Genomic DNA, 22,032 nt, shown 5'->3' with positions numbered 1-22,032 from the left:
CCAAAATGCAACTAAGGTATTTTTATGTGTTTATGGGATTATAATGTCATAACATTATAATGTTATAGTGTAACATTTTTCCTGTTGCACAATAAATCCCTCTTGTCAGGAAACTCTGGGAATTGTAGATCTCTGTAGGTGAACAGGGGTCTCCTAACAACTCTCAGCCCTCTTAACAAACTACAGTTCCCAGGACTCTTTGAAGGAAGTCATGACTATTTTAAGTGGTATGATAGGGCTTTAAAAGTATAGCACAGATGGGGGCCCCTCTCCAGGGATGTGTAGTTCCATCATTCGCAGTCTCTGCCTGACATCTTCCCCTTCCTTCAGAATCTAGAACAGAGCTTTCACGACACTCTAATGTGTTGGCTGCAGTGTGTAGGTGTAGGTTGTCGTGCAAATGCTCTCCATGCTCCTCTAGGGGTTGGGAAGGGGTTAGTTTAACTTCCAGTTTGCTAGTAAAACTGAATTACTGTGTCGCAAAATGATGCGTGTCTAAAAAGTGTGTCGCCGACATGAAAAGTTTGAAAAGCTCTGGCCTAGAATATATATCTCTTCTTTTTCATTTCACTTTCCTTCCCTTTAAAAAGACTTTAATTTTTAAAAAAATATTATTTAAGGTGATTTCAGTTAAAAGAAATAAAGCGATACAGAAAAAAAGAAGGGAGAGGGAGAGAAACATATACATATAAAATGAAAATATACAAAAAGAAGAGCAATATACGATATTCCCATACATTCTTGTATAAATTGGTATAGTGTTATTGTCCTAGTGCTTATGTTAATGTTAATGTTAATAGCCTACTACATTTTGTATATACTCATTCCAAATGTTATCATATTTATCCATACAGACTCTGCGTCTGTAAGCAGTCCATTCATAAATTGCTAGTGATGTCAAATTGTCAGTCCATTGATTGAAGGGTAGCATGTCTTTATTTTCCAGTTCCTCAATATCCATCTGTTGGCTACCATTAGGGCATGGAATATCCATTTCCGTTGTCCTGTTGATAATTTCCATACTGCAGGTATATGCAGTAGTTCAATAAAGTATTCTCCACTGAAAGATTTAACTTTTTCTGCACAGTCATAGTTACAAAGTCCAGCACTTTCTCCTAAAACTTGTTAAGTAAAGAAAACTGTAAAAACATGTGTTTCAGAGAGGCATTGTCCTTGCCACATCTCCAACACTGAGCTATCTTAGCTAACCCTTTTTTATACAACCGTAAAGGGGTCCAATAAACTCTAAATATTATTTTCTGTTGTATTAGTCTTAATTTTAAATCTAATGACACCTTAGGTATTGAAGCTAATACATTTTCCCACTGTCTGGGAAAGTTCCAATTCTTTATTCCCATCATATTTTACAGTCTGCATAATGAACTTGTGCATTGTTAATAGTTATCTATTGCTGGCTTCTTATTTTTGAATGAGTTGTCCAATTGCTCCAATATCTCAGGTATCTCGGAAGCAGAAAGGGAAGACAGCTCAAACACACTTGTTAGGAGGTGTTGTAATTGAAGATATTGCCATTGGGCTGCATCTGATAGATGATATTTTTGTCTTAAAATAGCAAAAGTATAAATTCATCTTCCCCATCTATCAGTTGGTCCAATGTCAGTACACCTGAATCCTCAGAATTCTGTTTTATGTAAGTATTGGTTTGTTTTGTTTAAAGAACTTCTAAGCTACTCTTCATCCAAGAGGATCCCAGGGTGGTATATGACAATAACAACCATGACAAAAGATTATTTTATTGTGTTATGGGAATTGGGTTTCCAGACAATTCAGAAGCAGGAAGAATGGACCAGTATTTGTGTGGAAAAAATGTAACCACTGAGCTATAGTTGAGCTTCTTCTCTTTTGTCAATAGAAGAATTTTCATATTTTCCACATGTGTCTGAAGAGTTTATTATTCCACCACATTACACACCTGTGCGATGCCTGCAGAACAAGTATTTTTCTATGAAGCCACATCAGAAACATATGTGACTGAGCTGTGCATGGTTCCTGCTTGGTACACAAACTTTCCACTTCTCAGAAGCCCCACACTGCAAAATAATGACGACTGTTTGGTTCTCTGTGTGGTTGTCTCAAGAGAGGCTAGTCAGGAAATAATGCGAGATGCAGGCCTGTGACACTGTTTATATGTTCTTTGTAATCTTTCTTTATGATTTAACAACAGAAACTGAAAAGGCAATCGGCAACCTACAGAGCTGACAAAATCTACCCAACGGCTACATCTGAGCAGCCGGAAAATATCAGCAAGAACCGGTATAAGGACATCTTGCCATGTAAGCTAGGAATTAAATATTTATCACTGTAGTTTTTAATCTTTCCAGCCACTGTATGAATGAGGTGATGTGTATTTGGGGTGTGTACACCCTCTACTTTTAAAGCACATTATTTCCCTCAAAGCATCATGGGCCCTGTAGTTTACCCCTCACGAAGTTCCAGTTCCCAGCAACTCTTAACAAACGTCAGTGCTCAGAATTCTTTGAGGGAAAGAATGTGCTTTAAATTTAGAGTGTGTACACAGCCTTGGAGTGTGAATGGCCCCTGTGCTTGTTATAATTAATATCCTGTATACAACTTGGATTCTAAATTAACTTAAGGACGTTATTGCCCCTCTGCATCTCAGGTAAAGTGTTTGTTTTAGTGAGGTCTTCGGGGGTGGGAGGCGGAGAAGAATAACAGGTTCTATCCTGGTATCTGAAGGTTCTATCCAACAGGTATCTGAAGAAGTGTGCATGCACACGAAAGCTCATACCAAGAACAAACTTAGTTGGTCTCTAAGGTGCTACTGGAAGGATTTTTTTTATTTTTTATTTTGCTTTGACTATAGCAGACCAACACAGCTACCTACCTGTAACAGGTTCTATCCTGTTGAGGGCAATTTCCCCCTTCTCAGCAGCCCATTATGTCTTTTCCTATATTGTTCAGGAGATAAACTTCAGAGAGACTTTTTGGGGTGTGTATAGGGAGAGGAATCTTTCCTTTCATGAACTGTCCTTTCATTAACTTGCCTTTGGACCCAAGGCAAGATGTATACAAACATGCTATTCACACACACCACACAAATGCAGAGTGGGGTGCAAATAAGAATGAATATATGGTTCACACTCAATACACATCAATAGGTTGGTACAAAGATACATGTTTTCTTAGAAAATTGATCAAACAAGTTTAGAAGGGCTTTTAAAAGAACACTTGTTTACCTTCCTGTCAATAGCCATTGCTAGAGGAGTGGAGATATCACAGGGATTAATCAGTGGGTGCCTGTGAGACATTAGTCAAAGCGGCAATTATGGAAGCACTAGCTGGGTTGAAATCTCTTTCCCCCAGCAACTGAACGTTTTCATTCTGAGAACTGGGAAAATGCTATTTCCTTGGTTTGGATGCAATACCTTAGTGATGGTTATGTACTGTACTTTCAGCATAACAAATGTGTCACCTGGACACATTCTGACCACAAAAAACAATACCCATTCTCTGAAAAAGGCGCTTAATATGTATATGTTCCATGACTCATGTTCACCTTAGGCTTCTTAGGTCAGTCATTCCTTTTTTTTTTTTTACTGCTTCATTCACTTGTGATTGTGGTCTGATTAGGGTACAACTACCCACTAGTTAGGGGACGCCTAGGGCTTGCTGATCAGAAGGTCGGTGGTTTGAATCCCCGCAACGGGGTGAGTTCCCGTTGCTCGGTCCCAGCTCCTGCCCACCTAGCAATTCTAAAGCACGTCAAAGTGCAAGTAGATAAATAGGTACCGCTCCAGCGGGAAGGTAAATGGCGTTTCCGTGCGCTGCTCTGGTTCGCCAGAAGCAGCTTTGTCATGCTGGCCACATGACCTGGAAGCTGTATGCCGGCTCCCTCGACCAGTAATGCAAGGTGAGTGCCACAACCCCAGAGTCGGACATGACTGGACCTAATGGTCAGGGGTCCCTTTACCTTTACTTTACCCACTAGTTAGCTGACATAGTTTCCTAACCTCATATTTTACTTGTAATGCCATTACAGAGGTAGGGAACATTTGCAGGGGAACATCAGCTGGCTTAACCCTTCTCCTCCTACAATTCTTCATCTAGTTCCTCTCTCTCCCTCCTCACTGTGGAACAGCTGGGAAGGGGTTGTTTGGCACTATTGGCACTGGCAGATCAAGGAAGGGTCAAGCACACTCACTGTCCACTCATCAGCCCTGCATTATCAGTAGCTGGCAAATATGTTTGCTGAAATAATTTGCAATTATTCCCTTAATTAAACAACATAGACTTCTATGGCGATACATAAGTTATATTTTGCCATTCTGGAAGCTGCAACTTGAGTTCTCCGAACTCCTGGGCATTAAAGCTGCTCACATGAGTAGATGCTTCCTGTGAAGGAATAAAATGGGGATCAGAGCGGCTTGTGACATTTTGCCAAATGAAAATGTTCCTGGATATACTGAGTTGTATCCAGTACTGTGGAAGCAGAGCTCCTCTCACACAATGGGACTTCCATTTCCGCCATGCTCTCTCAAAATCTGCTCTCTCTCTCTCTCTCTCTCTCTCTCTGTGTGTGTGTGTGTGTCCTCCAATACTTTGGAGTTGATTTTGGGAGCTTCAGGGGGACAGAAGAGGAAGTTCCATGGTAGGCACGGAAGTCTGTTGTATGAACAGAACTGCAGTGTTGGATGCAGCACACTTAAACAAAACCTGGCTTCGAAGGCTTGGATCCAAAAATCCTCCTTCCCATTGCAGCCCCTCAAAAAGCCACTTCTGAGGGTTGCATGGGGTTCCAGCTGTGTATGTTCAAATCAGCCACTCGGCCCATTCATGAGTAGAAGTGCCTTTCATTTGGATAAGAAGATATTTGGATACAATTTATCAACACCATTTAATTGAATATCAAATATAGATATTCTGTGGAAGAGATGGAAATAGACTTCGTTGGGGGATGGATTGGTGTGTGGCAGGAGATGAAAACACTCTGGGAGCAGGAAACAGAGAAGGAAATATACCCAGTGGTGCCTATACTTAGGCAGGAACAACCTTTTGCTCCAATACAACCCAAAACAAGCTATTTTGATCCTTGTTGGTGCAGCACAGAAGAGGCTAAGGTCATGCACAAAAAACCCCTGAACATTCTGTGATGCAAATGAGCATGAGCTGTGCTGTTAGTTATTTCTCTCTGTGTGTCTGTTCAGGCCAGGAAATATGGGGAGCAGCACTAAAAAAAAAAGCATCCTTGTGAAAGTGCTTGGAATGTGCCTGTGCAATTGGGTGACAAAAGGGTTTAAGGGTGACCTCTCACAAAGCAACTGTCACAAGGAAACTTGACTTGAATTTGCTGTTCTAGGATCTGTTATATAATGCAGCTGAAAGTTGTTTCATTTGCTCTTCCCTATAGATGACCACAGCAGAGTGAAGCTCTCCCTTATCACGTCTGATAAAGACTCTCATTACATCAATGCCAATTTTATCAAGGTAGTACCTCATTTGGTGGCCTGTCGTACATGATTCTCATGAACTGTAGGATCTGCTGAGTGAAAAATACAGGCATATGCTAATAATCTAAAGCGGTCATTGAGCCCCTGGAGACATTTAAAAACTGGAAAAAATGGTTGTGGGTACTGCACACACACACACACACACACACACACACAATATACATGTACACAATGCAACCAGTCAATATTGGGAACGACAGACCACAACTGCATATAACCTCCAATAATTTGCCCCAAATCCTGCAGTTAGGCTTGAACAAAAGCCTCTTATTGGCTACAATGGAAGGCTTCTTTCAAGCCTAATTTCAGTGGAAGGGGTGGCTGTGGGACAACTGGAAAGGCCTATGTGACACCTGGAACAGCACTCATGAGTGCTGCTTTGGTGACCCACAATCCTTAGTCAGGTTTATATGAGAATGCAAATGGTTTAATGGAGAAAGTGCTCCTCACATTGAAGAGATCCCAGGAGGGGCGGGTTAATAAAAATATATTTGAAAAGTTATAGGGCCTTTGAAATATCTTACGTTTGGGCTTCTAATTTAATCCTAGGCTAAGTGAGTTCCTTCCACTGCCTTTCTCACTAAGGAAGCACTCTAAGGAAGTTGTCTCCTCTCAACAGTTCTCTGTCCCATTTATAACAGCAGGAAGTCACACAACCTCCTTTTTTTAGCAGTCCTTCTGAAGTTAATGACACAACCAATTTCAGGATATTGTTACAAGTTTTTGGGTGCCCAGATCCCCCTAAATTCCTGGGTCAAAAAAAAAAGTTAGAATTCTGTGTCTGTTTTGCAAGCGGGGGGGGGGGGGTGTGAGGCAGAAAATGTGTGGCCTGTTTTATGCTGCAGTGAGGGTCAGTCACAATGTTTGGGGTATCTTAGAATCTGGAGCTGCAGCAATAGAGGGGACAGGACCTTCTTGGGATGTGAATGCTCTGCATTCTCCCAATCTAGGCTTGTGTTGTATATATGTGTAAATAAATTATATATAATAAAGACACCACAGTCTCTGCTGTGCCTCATTGTTCCAAAAGGAAACACAGACCCTGATCAGTGTGCCAGGTACCCCTGGAATCTCACACCGTTTGGAGATTGGGGTGGCGTGTAACAGTATAATGGGAAAATGCAAAATACTGCAGAGTGGATTGCACCTAGATGCTTTTTAACAAAAACTTGTATTTTATTTATTTCCTTTTTAGGGTGTGTATGAGCCAAAGACTTACATAGCTACTCAGGGCCCCCTTCCCACAACTGTTGTTGACTTCTGGAGGATGATTTGGGAATATAAAGTCCTGGTAAGCTCTAGATCAGTGCTACTTACAAGTTACTCGTACAGTTTTACATTCAAACATTGCTTGCTTTTTCCAGGGGAGGGATGGGGTCCCATGAAATGAATTAAGCCAAGGGGATGGTTGCACTAAGTCTGGAGTTTCCAGACCTTGGTTACAGCTCGTGTTTAGTCAGGAGAGAACTAAACCACAAGCCCAGGTTCAGATGGTACACTAATAACAACTATGGCTTAGCTCAGTGTAGTGCAGTAGCAAATCCACTTGGGAGAAGTGGTCTGGACACACATGCATGCATGTTAAGTCGTTGTTTTGTGTAGTGTGATGTGCAAACCAGGCCAGATTGTGGTTTGTTTGGAGTTAAACAAGCCACAATTCCTGGTTCAAATATAATGCTAAGCCAGAGATCATGGTTTGTTTGTTTCCTTCCTTCACTAGTGATGAGGTTATGACTTATTGTGATACGCAAATATGGATTCTGATTCATACCTATTGCTTTCTGGTAGACTTTGCTCCCCGTGTTTCATCCTGCTTTTAGCCTGCTTTATCATGGGTTTCCTTTTCGTCATTTTGCATTCATGCACATGTGCAGTTGTACAGTGATCGTTTTTACATAAACTTCTCCCTGGTGATGCTTACATTCAACGGCCTCATCCCATACACTAACAGCAGATGCTGAGACTTGGCAACAGTGGAAGGAGCCTAAAGTCAACAGCTACAACAGCTGCTGGATAATTTCTGGACAATGTGGTAGAGTTTAAAAGTGCCTAAACATTGAATCCCTTGTTTTTCCAAAACCCACTAATCCTGCATAAGCAACTAAATGTTGCAGCTCAAACAAATTAGGGAAACAAAGCAAATATGTACAGCTTATTCCGTTCCCAGGATTTGAGACTTCTGGCTATATAAAAAGGATGAAATTCTTACTTTAAAAAAATAATAATCAAAAATCTAAGCCATCCTACTGCACACAGCAATTTTCTATAAGTGACAATTCTGCTCAAAGGCATCACCAGCCACTTGCTTCATATTTGCATGTCCCATGCACACACTGGAGGGCAGGGGCATCCATATGTGTCACTTGTACACACCCCAATTTTCCTCCTGGTTAATGCACATGTTCCCTTATTGCAGGGGCGTAGCAAGGGGGGGGCGTAGGGTGCTGTGCGACCCATGTTCCATAATGGAGGGGGTGACAAATTATCAAGGAACAATTACTGCCCTACTAGGGCGGTTCATAAAAAACTTTTTTTAAAAAAAAAAATGCCTGCTCCAATGGTCTTATCTTACTATACTAGGGATTATATAGCTATATATGAAATTTCATCCATATTGGTTAATATCTTGACCCTCCTCCACCAAAATAGCTGTTTACTTGGCTGTTTTCCTATATCGTGAAGGCTGAAATTTCAGTTCAGTGGAGCACTTACTGTTCCCAACCTTAACCCTGTGGAAAGCCATCTAATTAGACTTTAATTTGATTTTTGAGATGTTTTTAGGAGGTAATTTAATTATTGTTTGATTTTATACCAATGTTATGTATCTGATGTTAGCCACCCTGAGCCCAACTTCGGCCAGGGAGGGTGGGACATAAATAAAAGTTTATTATTATTATTACTTGTTATTATTCCTTTGTAAGAAAATATGAAATAACGTAAAACCATTTTTGCAAGGGGGGAATCAATGGGGGGCTGACAAGAATTTTTTCGCACCGGGTACCACCTGACCTTCCTACGCCTTGGGGGGGGGGGTGACAATTATTATTTTTTTTGCCCCTGGGTACCAATTTACCTTGCTACGCCCCTGCCTTATTGTAAAAAAATCTGATTGGTACTGTTAAGGGAGGTATAGCTGTGGGAAGTCCAAGGGTGTGGTGGAACTGTTCTATTTTTGGAAGAGGTGAATGGAACAGTGCTATCTCATATTATGATAAAAATGGAATGAGAAGGAAATGAAATTGGCAGAGGTCTACCTTGTGGAAGTGCCCAGTATTGAAAATTTTCCTATTTCATTTGTGTAGCTGAATGGCGCTCAAGTGTCTTTTTCTTTTTATCTCTCCAGGTTGTGGTCATGGCTTGCATGGAATTTGAAATGGGGAAGGTAAGCCCTGTGCCAATGGATAGCATGCGTACACGCGCGCGCACACACACAGCTTAATATAATAAAAAAACTCTAAGAGGTTTGTGGGGGAAAAAATCATTCAACAAATTTCCTAAAAGCTAAATAAAGATACAGTAAAGTGAAAACCAAATTATATATAACAAGTAAAACTGAGCACTTTGCAAAAATACAAAAGGAGGTCATCCAGCAGAGCAACCAAGGATGATTCTGATTCTGTCCCAAAACTGGACTTGACCCGAAAGGTCAATATAATCAAAATATTGCTGGAGAATCTGTGTTTTCCTCAAGTGGTGTCTATATAAGATAGTGCTAACTCTTCTGGCCATCATTCCATCCTCCTTTCTGAATTATCAGAATCTTTAGAAGTCTCTTTGGACTGTGTGTGTACCACTGTGCCTTTCCTTGGTGGAATTACTTTTTGTACAAGCTAAAAGACTGTTTTAAATGATCCCAGATCTGGAATTTGACTTTTTTCAGGCTGCAGCCTCAAAATCCACACACACAAACCCTCCTGCAACCCTGTATTAATTTTAAAATTCAGACAATTGAGAAAAAGTAAAAGCACCAAGAGTACATGTCTGGATACAACTTTGGCACCAAACCTATGATGTGGGAATTCCATGACTGAAGCTCCCAACATTTTTTTATTTTCCTTTATAATCAGGATGAATGCTATGGCATGGTGGGAAAGTGGGAGGGTTTTTTTTTTTAACCTTTTGTTCCATGCTTTGTTCCCTGGTATAAATTGTACCCTCAGCCTCAGAGCTGCTATTAGTCATGGAGAGAGAAATTTACAGACATTTGTACTTGTCAGTGGTTGTTGAGACAATTATGACTTCAGTATGTTTTATAGGGCCATAGTTGAACAGTTTAAAGTTGTCCTTTATGGTTTATCAATGGATACACCAATTATCTCTGTGTGCAGATTGCTTCTCATAATGCGTTCACAGTTGAGCCAGGCTGTGTATATGCCATATCTTCCTTAAGCTCTCATTAAAAAATTGGGTTTATGGCTCCCTCTTTCTGTTTCTTTATTAGCACCACCCCATTGTCCTTGGAATTTCCCCAGTATTTCTAGTCAGTATTTCTCTTATTGCAAACGTCTTGATTCCCCTCCTCCCATTCAGTATATCACCTGCTTCAAGAGGAAGCCACAGAAGTATACAGTGGTTGCTGAGCATCCTGTCCAAGGTGTGCCCTTCACTGGGGGAAGGGCCATAGCTCAGTAGTAAATCTGCCTTGCATGCAGGAGGTCCCAGATTCAATCCCCAACATCTTCAGATAAGACTGGAGGGGACTCCTGTCTAAAACCATGGAGAGCTGCTGCCATTCGGTGTAGATGATACTGAACTAGATGGACCAATGACCAGACTCAGCATAAGGCAGCCTCCTATATCCCTATGCCTGTGGCCAGGCTTAGAAACCAAGGGAATTCTATAAACAATTAAGGCAGCCTGCACTATAGTGAATATCTTTTTTTAGAAGAAGTGTTGTGTTTGAGAGTTGCCAGCTTGGCCAAACAGCTAAATACATCACTTGTGTGGTTGAAACTTTCCCTGACTGGACACCAGTTTTTTTTGCTGGGGGCAGGGAAAGGAACATGTGAGAGTTGACAAGGCAAGAGACAGATAAACACAGTCTCCTTCTACTTCCTTTCCAACAGAAGAAATGTGAGCGATATTGGGTAGATGCGGATGAGTCTCCACTCAAAATGGGCCCTTTCTGCATATCCTGTGTGAGTATAACCATGCTTACCCCTTCGCCTGTTTTAATTCATAGTCTGTGTTCTGATTTACGCAAAGTATTGCTGTTTACTGGCAGAAAATGTCATCCTGGTTTGTTTTCCTATAGGAGGCCGAAGAAAGGAGAAATGAGTATGTGATTCGCACTCTGAAAGTGAAGCTGAATGACAGTGTAAGTCTGGGAACATATGGTAGGAATGCTTGGGGAAGTAGTCTGTGCTGGTGCCACCAATCAACTCATTTACATTATGTGAATCCTTTGTGGTTCCAATACAGACTTCTTTAAAAGTGTGTCTATGTTATAGTGGTGGTAACAGAGTCCGATGCTTCATAACTGCAGGAGCTTGCATCAAGCAGAAACTTGAGGAAGTACCAGTATTCTTTGCCTAAGAAGAGTTTGAGACTACAACCTGTACTTGAGGATAAATGCTTAAGCTCCATTAAGTTCAATGGGAGTCATCTGTCGCACTGATGCATTCATAGCATGTAGAACTGTAAATAGGGATATTGGCATGGAAATCTGAACAGCCACAATCTGAATATGCTCAATGGAAAGGTGTAGGTACGGTTTGAGTCTTTGCAGATATGTGGGATGTTCAGTTCAGCCTAACTTTGCATCCTCAAATGGCTACAATGGCATATGTACCCACAACATCAATTGCCTACCCACTATTTCCACCACCCTCAAATGAGGATGAGATCAAACTGAAGGAATGACCACCGGGTGTGAGGCACACCTCCGCTCACAGATAAGCCGCAGCTTGACCATGGGGTGTGAGGCACACCTCCGCCCACAGGCGAGCCGCGGCTGTCTGAACACCATGTCCTTTGTCAAACCTCTTGCTCTCTCAGTGGTCTGCCATGCCCTGTCTGTGACCTTTGCCTCCTTTTGGAGAGGCATGGCTCACTTTCCACTTGGTAGGAACATGGCATGGTGGAGCAGGTCTCGCAAATATCAGAGGAAATGTATGTGTCAGCTCATGATGTAAAAGTGCTGAAGGTCAGACTGTTCCTAAACGTGTGCATATTCTTGCTAATAAAAAGAGCCTCTGCCGAGCTAAAAATCAGCTTGCTTATGCACAGCTCACCTGCACCATCAACTCCTAAGCGTGTTCTTCACTTCACAATCAGAGTAAACTTCAGTTAAACTATATCTTCTTCTCTTTTGGTGCCTTTACAGGAAAGCCGAACTGTCTACCACTTCCATTATAAAAACTGGCCAGACCACGATGTACCGTCCTCAATCGACCCTATTCTTCAACTCATAGAGGAGATGCGCTGCTATCAAGCACACAGTGATGTACCTATCTGTGTACACTGCAGGTGAGGCTATTTGGGAGTATTCTTTTTTTTACGCCAAGGGAGAATGTTCGATCTCTGTATTCATGCTCAAAGGGAAATACACACTCGACTATAATCTTGGAGGCTTACAATCATTTTAGTTTTGCGTCTTCTCCTTTATCTCCCCTCTCTGTGGATTCTATGGTCTGATTATTTCCATGTAATGTTTTCTCTACCAAGTCAATATATTTTCTTAGTTTTGCTGTCCAAAAAGACCTAATCCTGTAGTGAGGTTAAAAGATGCATACCACTTAGTTCAGAGCAAGAAATTAATTGAGTTCAGCAAATGGAGCAGAAATATAAATTGGGGGTTGATATCAACCTCTATTTGAATGGATGACATTATCCGCCACCAATACAGCTCCCGGGAAAGCACATAAAAATCCGTTCAGGAGCTATTTTAGGACCAGTTCAGGGGAAGGACAAAAGTTTCTTAGGTTTTCCCACAGATTGACACTTGTTCCAATTCAGCAAACTGGGTTTTCCCAGGGCAAGTGGCAGGACAAAAAAAACCCAAAGCTTTCTCAGGCCTGTGATAATAGATTTATACAAAGTACTAGTAATCACAGGACAAACAAATGGGTGGGTGGGCCCTAAGAGATTTTCAGGGAAGGTTGAATGTTCTTTTATTAAAATACTGGAGGAAAAAAGAGAACTGAATGCTGGATGAAAATGAGAGCTGTTCTTGCCTTTCTTCCAACAATCCCTTGTGGGGTTTTTTTTAGTGCGGGCTGTGGAAGAACAGGAGTCATCTGTGCCATTGACTATACATGGACTTTGCTAAAAGACGGGGTGAGTTTTTGTTTCCCTGTTAAATATCTTTGTACTGTTCACGTGCCTCTATGTCAGGCAAGGAGCTTCCCACCGATGGTAATATAACTGTCATGAGATGGGAAATTTTGATGTCTGTTATGCTGTTACTGGAAATGGGAACTTTCCCACCAACTGATGTGTATAACCACTCAGAGTATAGTGTAAATATCCAGAGGATATTGTTGACTGGGTAATGAAGGAATGCAATCAATCAATCAATCAGTAGGAATTACTGAAACTCTTCGGTAAGACTCTGAAATACGAATTCAGTTATAAGACGTGTTGCGACACAGAGTGGATGGTTAGATCTGGGCATTCCATATCACCAACAGTTCTTTGTCTTTCCTCTCCCCTTCATCATCTTAAGATTCTGCCAATGAACTTCAGCCTTTTTAATATGATTCAGGAAATGCGAACACAGAGGCCTTTATTAGTGCAAACACTGGTACGTTCAAAAATTTTTTTTTTCTTATCGTGTAAAGTATATATGAAATTGCAGAAAGCATGTTTGCCCTATAGAGAGACACTGCTGTGCTCCAGCGAGGAAATCCTTGTGTGTGTGGCAATAATGTACAAGAGCCCTCTTTGCATGAAAGCCTCCTGCAGAGACATCAAGGAAAAGGTGCAGTTATTATCAGAAGAAGGGAGATCAAGGTTCAAAATGCTAAGGCATTCTGTGGATAATGTGCCAAATAAACTGGCTGGCAAAAGGGCACACACAGTCTTTCAAATGATTATTGCCACCAGGAAATGATCCGTTCTCAAAATGATGTTCAATCATTCCATGAAATCTTTAACCCCATTAAAAAGGTACTGTCCCAGAAAATGGAGCAGTGCCAGAACTCCAGTTTCCTCTTATACGTCAGCAAAGCTCAGCATGAAGCATAGTCACACCCACTTATTAAAATGAATCTCCCCATCTTTGGGGATAACCACTGCTCCTTAGCTTGTATGCCAGAAAATATCAGCAAAGCTTTCAAGGTCTATGATGAAGTAGAGAAATGAATGAACAAAGGAGGCTTATATCAGTGTTTTTCAACCACTGTTCCGCGGCACACTAGTGTGCCGCGAGATGTTGCCTGGTGTGCCGTGGGAAAATTACTTTATATATAGTCAATATAGGCACATAGTTAATTTTTTTAACATTTTCTAATGGTGGTGTGCCTCGTGATTTTTTTCATGAAACAAGTGTGCCTTTGCCCAAAAAAGGTTGAAAAACACTGGCTTATATCTATATATGTAATTTATTGGCATCATTTTACAGGAGCAGTATAAGTTAGTCTATGATGCTGTGATTGAGCTCTTTGAAAGGCAAATTGAGGCACTCGCTCATCATTCCGATAAATTTGCTATGGAGGTAAGTGTACAGTGTCTGGTTACAAATACAGAGCATTTCCCCCCTAAATACAGCTTTCCTACCAATGCTAGCACCAAACAGGAACTGGAGCAGGAAGTACTTCAAACGTTGCATTTATCCTTTGTAGAGAAATTCAGATCTCAGGCCAACAGTATTGCATTCACCCAACCCTTGTTTCTTGCATGCAAACACTCCCCTGCTGCTGGTTTTTGTGTGATGCGTGATCAGTTATCCACCCAATGTTCCACCTGTCCACTTGGTTTCTGAAAGCTAAGTCAGAAGGAGTGAGCAGGGGTTAAACAGAAAATCATCCTGTGCTCAGTTCTCTAAGGATTAGTTCATTGATGATGATGTCAATATCCTGCAATGTTGTGATTCCATAGCATGGAATTTCCAAAATGTAGGTTCCAACCTCTCTTATTCACAGAACTGCAACCTACTCATTTGCATGAGTGTTCACATTATTGCCTTAGAGTGAAGTTGTTTCCCCCCTGGTGCATTTCACAGCTCTATTTTCCCTAGCCATTCGCTTTGGCAAGGTTTCAATACACTCCTGTTTGTGTTCACATCATGGAGCATTTGTGGGGTGGGGGGCAAGTCTTTGTCCTATGCAAAGGTGTCCATACCTTGGCCAGAGGTGAATGAGGAATGGTTTGTGAACACATCCAGCAGCAGTATTCTATAACAAAGTACAGGATACATAGATTTTTTGAATAACATCACGTGAAGACGCATTAAAAATGCAGCACTAGAAACGCAAGAGCGTGCACAGTAAAGAGAAGTGTGAACACAATCTTTGCTACTAAGTGATACAGTTAAACCTAAGATAAATTCAAATGCCATTACTCTGAGTTCCAACTGAATCTTACCCACACCAATCCACCCCTCCCCATGTGTGCTTGTTGTCGTGTTTGCAGAGACCTTCCGCTCAAGCTGAGCGAGTCCTTTTCTTTCTCATCTGCTGTGGGCAGTTATGTGGTCTAGCAGAAGCGCAAGGCCAGGGTGACAGAGGCAGCATTTCAACCAGGATGTGGTTTCACAGATACTGGCTGTTTTTCACAGCTTTTAGGACCTTGAAATGTTACGCCTGTATGCCTTGACCCAATAAGACCAGAAGAAAGATTCAGGCAGCAAAGTTTCCAAAAGCAAAGTTTCTTTATTGCAATAAGGTGCATTCAGTAAGCAAAAGGCAAATGCACACCCCACCTCCTGTGGGGCAAGCTTAAGTACTCTCTATGACATAGTAAAGCTCCTCCTAAATCCCTCCTCCTGGCCTATCAGAACTAATATTATAATACTGCGTTAGCAAATCAGAACATTTCCTTTGTCCGGCTGCCTTTGTCTGTTTCAAGCTGCTTTAGCCGCCAGGAGGTGCTATATGCTATTATTTCAGTGCCTAAATGCCTAGCCGTTGACCCCCAACTGCACCTGGGACCTTATTTTGGCTTCTGCTGATGTTCACAGGAAATGGCTTGGTCACAGGATGAGTTGTGGTTAGCTACCCAGACAGAGTCTTAAAAAAGAGGAAGTCTGTGGTCGGCCGTTTACTGGCATTCTGCTGAACTGCTGAACTGCTGAAACTGCTGATATGTCTAAAAAAGCTGCAGTGCTAAGCTTTAGCTAGAGTGAGCAGAACTGCATCTTATAAAATGGAATCAAAGTGAAGCTGCATCTAAAATGGGGTTCTGTGGCTCTTTCTACCTACCCTCTGGTACCTTGGTGCCTCATTTCCCCCCTTTCAATCGAGAGGAGCAGCTTGTTCTGCTTCCTCTTCAGATTGACCCATTGAGCTTTTATCATATAGGACCAATACATGAGTTCGTGTTGCAGCATTCACTGAGCGAGTAATCATGCGACGTACCATTTGGATAAGGCATGGCAATAAGCAAGTTATAACAGAGAAGATAATAACAATGAAAATCCCAACCACTAATATTTCTTTTAACCAACCCCATCCCGGGAGCAATGAGCTTATCCAATTCCATAAACTTGGGAATCCAGAATCCACCTGGTCTAGGCTAACCTCATGGAATAAGTCAGCGTCCTTATTGATCTTACGGATATCTTTGTCAACACGTTGGCTTTCATTATACACTGAGGCCGATTCTCTAATGTGGCTTATGTCGGTCCTTACCCGTTGGTTCTGGTCAATGTAAACACAACAGGAGGAATTTAGGAGGGCACATACCCCTCCCTGGCTAGCAAGGAGATAATCTAAAGCCATCCTATTTTGGAGGGTCGTGGAGGTCATCTGGATAATCTCGGCTTGGAGGGCTGCTAGGGCATCTGCAGTAGAATTAGTTGCTTCAGCTATCCGGACCACCTCCGACTGGAGGGCTGACAAGGCATCTGCAGAGGAAGCAGCGAAATTCTCTAGGGTTGCAGAAATATTCACTAGTGCCCTTTCTAATTGGTCAACACCGAGCCAAGGTATGAAAGCCCTTACGAAAGAATGATATCTTGTATTACGTGTGACCAGCGGGTTTGACCTTCTGCGGGGTCGAAACCGTCCCCTACCTTGCTTTGGGAGCCTTTTATAAAATGTGATGCCCGGGGATATTGTACCTACGGTACAAGTCCCATACCAGTTTGCTGGCAGCATCTTGTAGGCAGCATTACCGCATAGGTAGAATACCCCAGCCCAGCTTTTGAATGGGAAGTGCCACGAAGGGGGTTTTTCGGCATCAGTTGGGATAAACCAGGCGAGGTTCGGATAGTAATCTATCTGATCTTCATAGATTCCGCTACAGTGCGTGTAGTTACCCACAAACGGTCCCCCGGGCTTTGGGGATCTAAGTCGGTAAAGACAAGGGCCTCCCTCTTTTATCCAATCAATACTCCACGTTTGATCCTGAAAACCCTTTGGTGGGATGTAGGGCAGGCTTTGCCAAAAAACGATCCTCCATTCGACCCACCGATAATACTGCTTACGTTCAGGCTTTGCGTCAGGCCTATGGAGTGTTGTGTTAGTCTGGTTGAGGTCTATTGGAATTCCTATTACTGGTATCCCCTGTCCCAGATGCATCGGTACATGCACACATATCCAACAATTCGATTGGTTCAGGTTCCGGACTATAGAAGACGTAAGTTTTAGGAATGTATTTTCCTTCCATCCCTTGGCCATCCACGGTGTAAGAGTTATCAGCAGGAAGAGGATGATCGGTCTCCTCATCTTGCTCAGTGGGGCACTGACTACGCTTCCTGCCACAAAACAGGTAACTATACCAATAACACAGGAGAATTATAAATAGGGCTACACCTCCGCTCAGGGGGAGGAAAACCCACCAAGATCCGAACATGTGGGCCTCTCACCGTCTGTCTCACTCAGGTTCACAGTGCCCGCAAGTGAGATGCTCCCAATCTATATAGGGGTAATTGATTATTCGTGGACAGTATCTTTCTGCGGTTGCACTTAATCCAGCCTGATACACAGCCAGACCTCGGTGACTGTAAAGGTGACAGTGGACTCGGTACACTTCAAATTTACCACCTACCCTTCGAATGAGGAGGAAAGGTCTATGGGCCCATTCAGTTATCGCAGAGGCTTTCCAGAGTAACCACAGTGGAAGACTCGGGTGTTGCATTAACATAAACCTATAATGCTCGCATCTCAGTTTCCCTACTTGTAAAAGAATTCCCTGTCGAGCAACAGGACGGACAAACCACTTGTGGCACTGTGCCTCAGACCAACTTTCCTGATATTCCTCTGATGGGGAGGGGCGCCTTTGCATGAGGAGCCTATCCTTCCTGGTACTGGTATAGGATATGCGCCCCTTGGTGTACTTCTGGATTGGGACAACCTACCCGGTAGGGACGCCGTCCTAATTCTATGGGGTTGGGGCAGTCCTCTATGCGGTAGGCCACCACTCGGCAACCACAAGTATATTCAAAAATCCAGGGGTGGCCTAATACTGATTTCCGGGAGAGGTCCAAAATTAATTTTCTTTTGGTGACTACTTGTACAATCAAATCTCTTCCCATTCAATTCCCTTTAGGCCAGTTGGCCACCTCCCCCCTTTCCTCCTCCCTTCAAGCCCACAGTTAATTACAAGTACAGGATCAGAGGTCTCGGTCCTCCCGCGTACCGCTGCTCCTTAATTCTTCAGGCGTGCGCAGGGCAACCAGCTTCCGGGTGTGGTTGCAGCAGGCCGGTCGTCCTCGTTGTCCTCCTGGGTCTAGACACAAGGGTTCTTTGAGAATGTCAGTTTCAAAGGGTCTGCAGGTTTTCCTTTACAAGTCCAGACTCCCTCCGATTTCTTCAGACGAGTGTGGTGGATCCAGGGGGTCACCTCAGCTACTTTCACTGCTGTTGGCGTGGATAGGAGAACTGTATACGGGCCGCGCCACCGAGGAATGAGAGGGTCGCGCTTCCACTCCTTCACCCACACGCTGTCGCCTGGTTGGAACCGATGGACTGGCTCCGCCAGACTGCACGGAGTTCGTTCGAGGGCCCACCTGTTGAGAGAAGCAAAAACACGAGAGAGAGACTGTATTTGCTCATGGGTGATATGATCTCCCACTTGCCCCAAACTAGCTGGTATTTCACGAACGAAGGGAGGTGGTCTCCCATACAGGAGCTCGAATGGTGACAATTTAAGTCTCTTGGTGGGGGCGCTTCGAATTCGGAACAGAGCTATAGGGAGGACATCTGTCCACTTCAGTCCGGTCTCTTGGGTTAACTTGGCCAATTGGATTTTCAAAGTCCGGTTCATCCTTTCAGTTTTCCCCGAACTCTGTGGCCTATAGGCAGAGTGCAGTCTCCACTTTATCTGAAGTGTCTTGCACACTTCCTGCACTACCTGATCGATAAAGGCTGGTCCATTATCACTCCCTATACTCCTGGGCAGTCCGAACCTGGGTATTAGTTCGGTTAGAAGTTTCTTAGTTACCTCCCTGGCTTTTTCAGTCCGTGTTGGGAACGCCTCTACCCATCCGGTCAGCGTACAAACAAACACTAGCAGATATTTGCAAGTCCTTGCAGGTGGCAACTCAGTAAAATCCACAATCAGATTCTCCATAGGGCTGTATCCCACATGTTGTACACCCGGTGGGGGTTGCATTCCTTGCTTGGGGTTGTTTTTGGCACAAAGGATACACCTCTGGGAGATAGCAGCAGTTAATTGTGAGAGGTTAGGCACATACAATTTTCTCCCGAGATGTTCCCTAGCAGCGGTGCCACCCAAGTGTGTGGACTCATGGTAGTTTCTCACAATTTTGCTGGCCAAGTGTTGGGGCACGAACACTCGGTTGTCTGGGAGGAGTAGCCATCCATCTTGCAGTCGGGCTCCCTCCTGTTGTGCCCATTCTTGCTCTTCAGGAGAATAGTGAGGTTCCAAGACTTCAGTGGATATTTCTGGGATGAGTGCAGCCACGGTTGAAGGTGGTGATTGCATAGCTGCTTCTCGGGCAGCCTTGTCTGCCTTATGGTTGCCTCTGGTGACCAAATCCTTGCCTCGCCCATGTCCTTTGCAATGCATTACAGCAATCCTCTCAGGGGCCCACACCGCCTCTAATAGACTTTCCACTTCTTGTCCATACTTCAAGGCTTTTCCATGGGCTCCTATCAGACCTCTTTCCTTCCATAGAGCTCCATGCGCATGCAGGGTTAAGAAGGCATACTTTGAATCTGTATATATATTCGCCTTACATCCAGCTGCCAATTGCAGGGCTCTAGTGAGTGCAATTATTTCGGCCTTCTGGGCAGAGGTTCCCGGTTGCAGAGCTTCTGCCTCTACAATCTCATCGTTGGTCACCACAGCATACCCAGCCCTCCTGACGCCATTGGATACAAAGCTGCTCCCATCTGTGTAATATACAACATCAGGCTCTTTCAGGGGTTCATCTTTCAAGTCTGGTCTGCTAGAATAGACTTCGTCCATCACCTGGAGACAATCATGGTGTTCTATTTCCTCGTCGTCTGGTAGGGGCATCAGGGTGGCGGGGTTAAGGGTATTCACCACTCTTAGGTGCACTCTTGGGTTTTCACACAGCAGGCCCTGGTATTGGGCCATTCGGGGGTTTGTCAGCCAGTAACTCCCTTTGTACTCCATGAGGGTGAGAACAGCATGGGGTACATTTACATACATTTCTTGGCCAAAGGTGAATTTATCTGCTTCTGTCACCAAGACTGCAGTGGCTGCCACCGATCTCAAACAGGGTGGCCATCCTTTAGCCGTTGGGTCCAGTTGCTTTGAAAGATAAGCTACAGGCCGATTCCAACTTCCTAGCTTTTGAGTCAAAACTCCAGCTGCCACGCCATTCTGCTCATGTACATACAGTTGGAAGGGCTTCTCTGGGTTTGGCAGCCCCAAGGCCGGAGCCTCCATTAGGCATTTCTTAATAGTCTCAAAAGCCTCTTGCTGCTCTGGTCCCCACACAAAAGGGTCTTTCTCCTTTCCCCTGGTACTCTCGTTTAGAGGTTTTGCTATTATGCTGAATCCTGGTATCCAAATTCTACACCATCCTGCTGCTCCTAGAAAACCACGCAACTGTTTCCTAGTCATGGGCCTTCTTATAAGACATATGGCTTCTTTCCTCTCTGGTCTCAAAGCCCTTTGCTGGTGTGACACATTATAGCCTAAATACTGAACTTCCTCCAAGCACAGTTGCGCTTTCTTCCGGGAGACTTTGTATCCTGCCTCCCACAACAAATGTAATAACTCCTCAGTGCCCTCTTTACATGTTCTAAAGTCTTTTGCTGCCAGAATCAAATCATCAACGTACTGTAGCAGAACCTTTTCCCCAGGCACTGAGGGGTATTTAGACAAGTCCTTGGCTAGTGCCGTTCCAAATAGGGTTGGGGAGTTCTTGAAACCCTGGGGTAGCCTGGTCCAAGTTAACTGTCCCTTGGCTCCCGTTAGTGGATCCTCCCACTGGAAAGCGAATATGGGTTGGCTTTGTGGTGCCAGCCGGCAACAAAAGAATGCATCTTTCAGGTCTAACACCGTGAAGAATCGAGCTTCAGGTGGAATCAAACTCAACAGGGTGTACGGGTTGGGTACATTAGGGTGTAGGGTCTCTATGGCCTGGTTCACACTTCTAAGGTCCTGTACCGGACGAAACTCGTTTCCTGGGCCTGGTTTTTTGATGGGCAACAATGGGCTGTTCCATTCAGATTGGCAGGGTTTGAGTAAGCCAAATTGTAACAATCGGTCTAGATGTTTTTGGATTCCCTCCGCTGCTCGTCTCGGTATAGGGTACTGTCTTACAGCGACTGGCGTCGCTGATGGCTTCACTCTAACAATTATGGGTGGAATATTCTTAGCCATTCCTGGGGGATTGTCTTCAGCCCACACCCCTGGAGGGGCTTGGAGTGTGGTTTCAGGTATTTGTTCTATTACTTCAGCAAGGGTAGTTGGGCGGCCTATGTATGCCAGATATTTCCAGGCCTGTTCTCTGGGCACTGTGATCTTCATTATGCCTGCTGCCTGTGGGGGCAATCTCAATTCTGGTCCTTTGGGGGTGAAAGCGATTTGGGCTTGCAACTTGGTGAGAACGTCCCTTCCCAGCAATGGCACTGGGCACTCTGGTATGTACAAGAATTGGTGGGTGAGGTGATGACCTCCAACTTGGCACTCTAATGGTTGTAAGAACGGTTTTCGGGACCGATCCCCTGTGGCCCCTACAATATTTACTGACTCTTGGCTTTCAGGCTGTACAGGTTTGGTTATAACAGAGTATTGGGCCCCGGTATCGATCATAAAGTCCATAATGCGGCCTCCCAATTTCACCCTGACCATAGGTTCTCGGAGGCCTAAATTGAGAGAAGAACCCGGTCCTGCCTAATCATGATACTCCTCCATGCTTGCAAGGCCCACGAAATCTCTCCTGTCTGGTCCTCTAGCATATCTTCCTCCAAACACTCCTCCTCTTTGTCCTCTTTGTTCC

General features: G+C 43.7%; 1 protein-coding gene across 1 annotated transcript in view; it reads left to right on the top strand.

Moving 5' to 3' along the window:
• The window catches only part of PTPN22 (protein tyrosine phosphatase non-receptor type 22), a 48,292-nt gene that overhangs the window by 9,175 nt on the left and 17,085 nt on the right, over positions 1-22,032 (top strand). The window contains exons 2-11 of the mRNA XM_033152986.1: positions 2,186-2,294; positions 5,390-5,466; positions 6,685-6,780; positions 8,833-8,871; positions 10,556-10,627; positions 10,744-10,806; positions 11,815-11,957; positions 12,701-12,767; positions 13,156-13,233; positions 14,053-14,145. Coding sequence (XP_033008877.1) covers positions 2,186-2,294; positions 5,390-5,466; positions 6,685-6,780; positions 8,833-8,871; positions 10,556-10,627; positions 10,744-10,806; positions 11,815-11,957; positions 12,701-12,767; positions 13,156-13,233; positions 14,053-14,145 — 837 coding nt within the window. The remainder of the gene's footprint in view (positions 1-2,185; positions 2,295-5,389; positions 5,467-6,684; positions 6,781-8,832; positions 8,872-10,555; positions 10,628-10,743; positions 10,807-11,814; positions 11,958-12,700; positions 12,768-13,155; positions 13,234-14,052; positions 14,146-22,032) is intronic.

This window comes from Lacerta agilis, chromosome 6 (genome assembly GCF_009819535.1).
Source record: "Lacerta agilis isolate rLacAgi1 chromosome 6, rLacAgi1.pri, whole genome shotgun sequence".
NCBI lineage: Eukaryota > Metazoa > Chordata > Lepidosauria > Squamata > Lacertidae > Lacerta > Lacerta agilis.
Note: the sequence above shows the minus strand (reverse complement) of the source record. Positions and strands in the feature narration are given on the sequence as shown.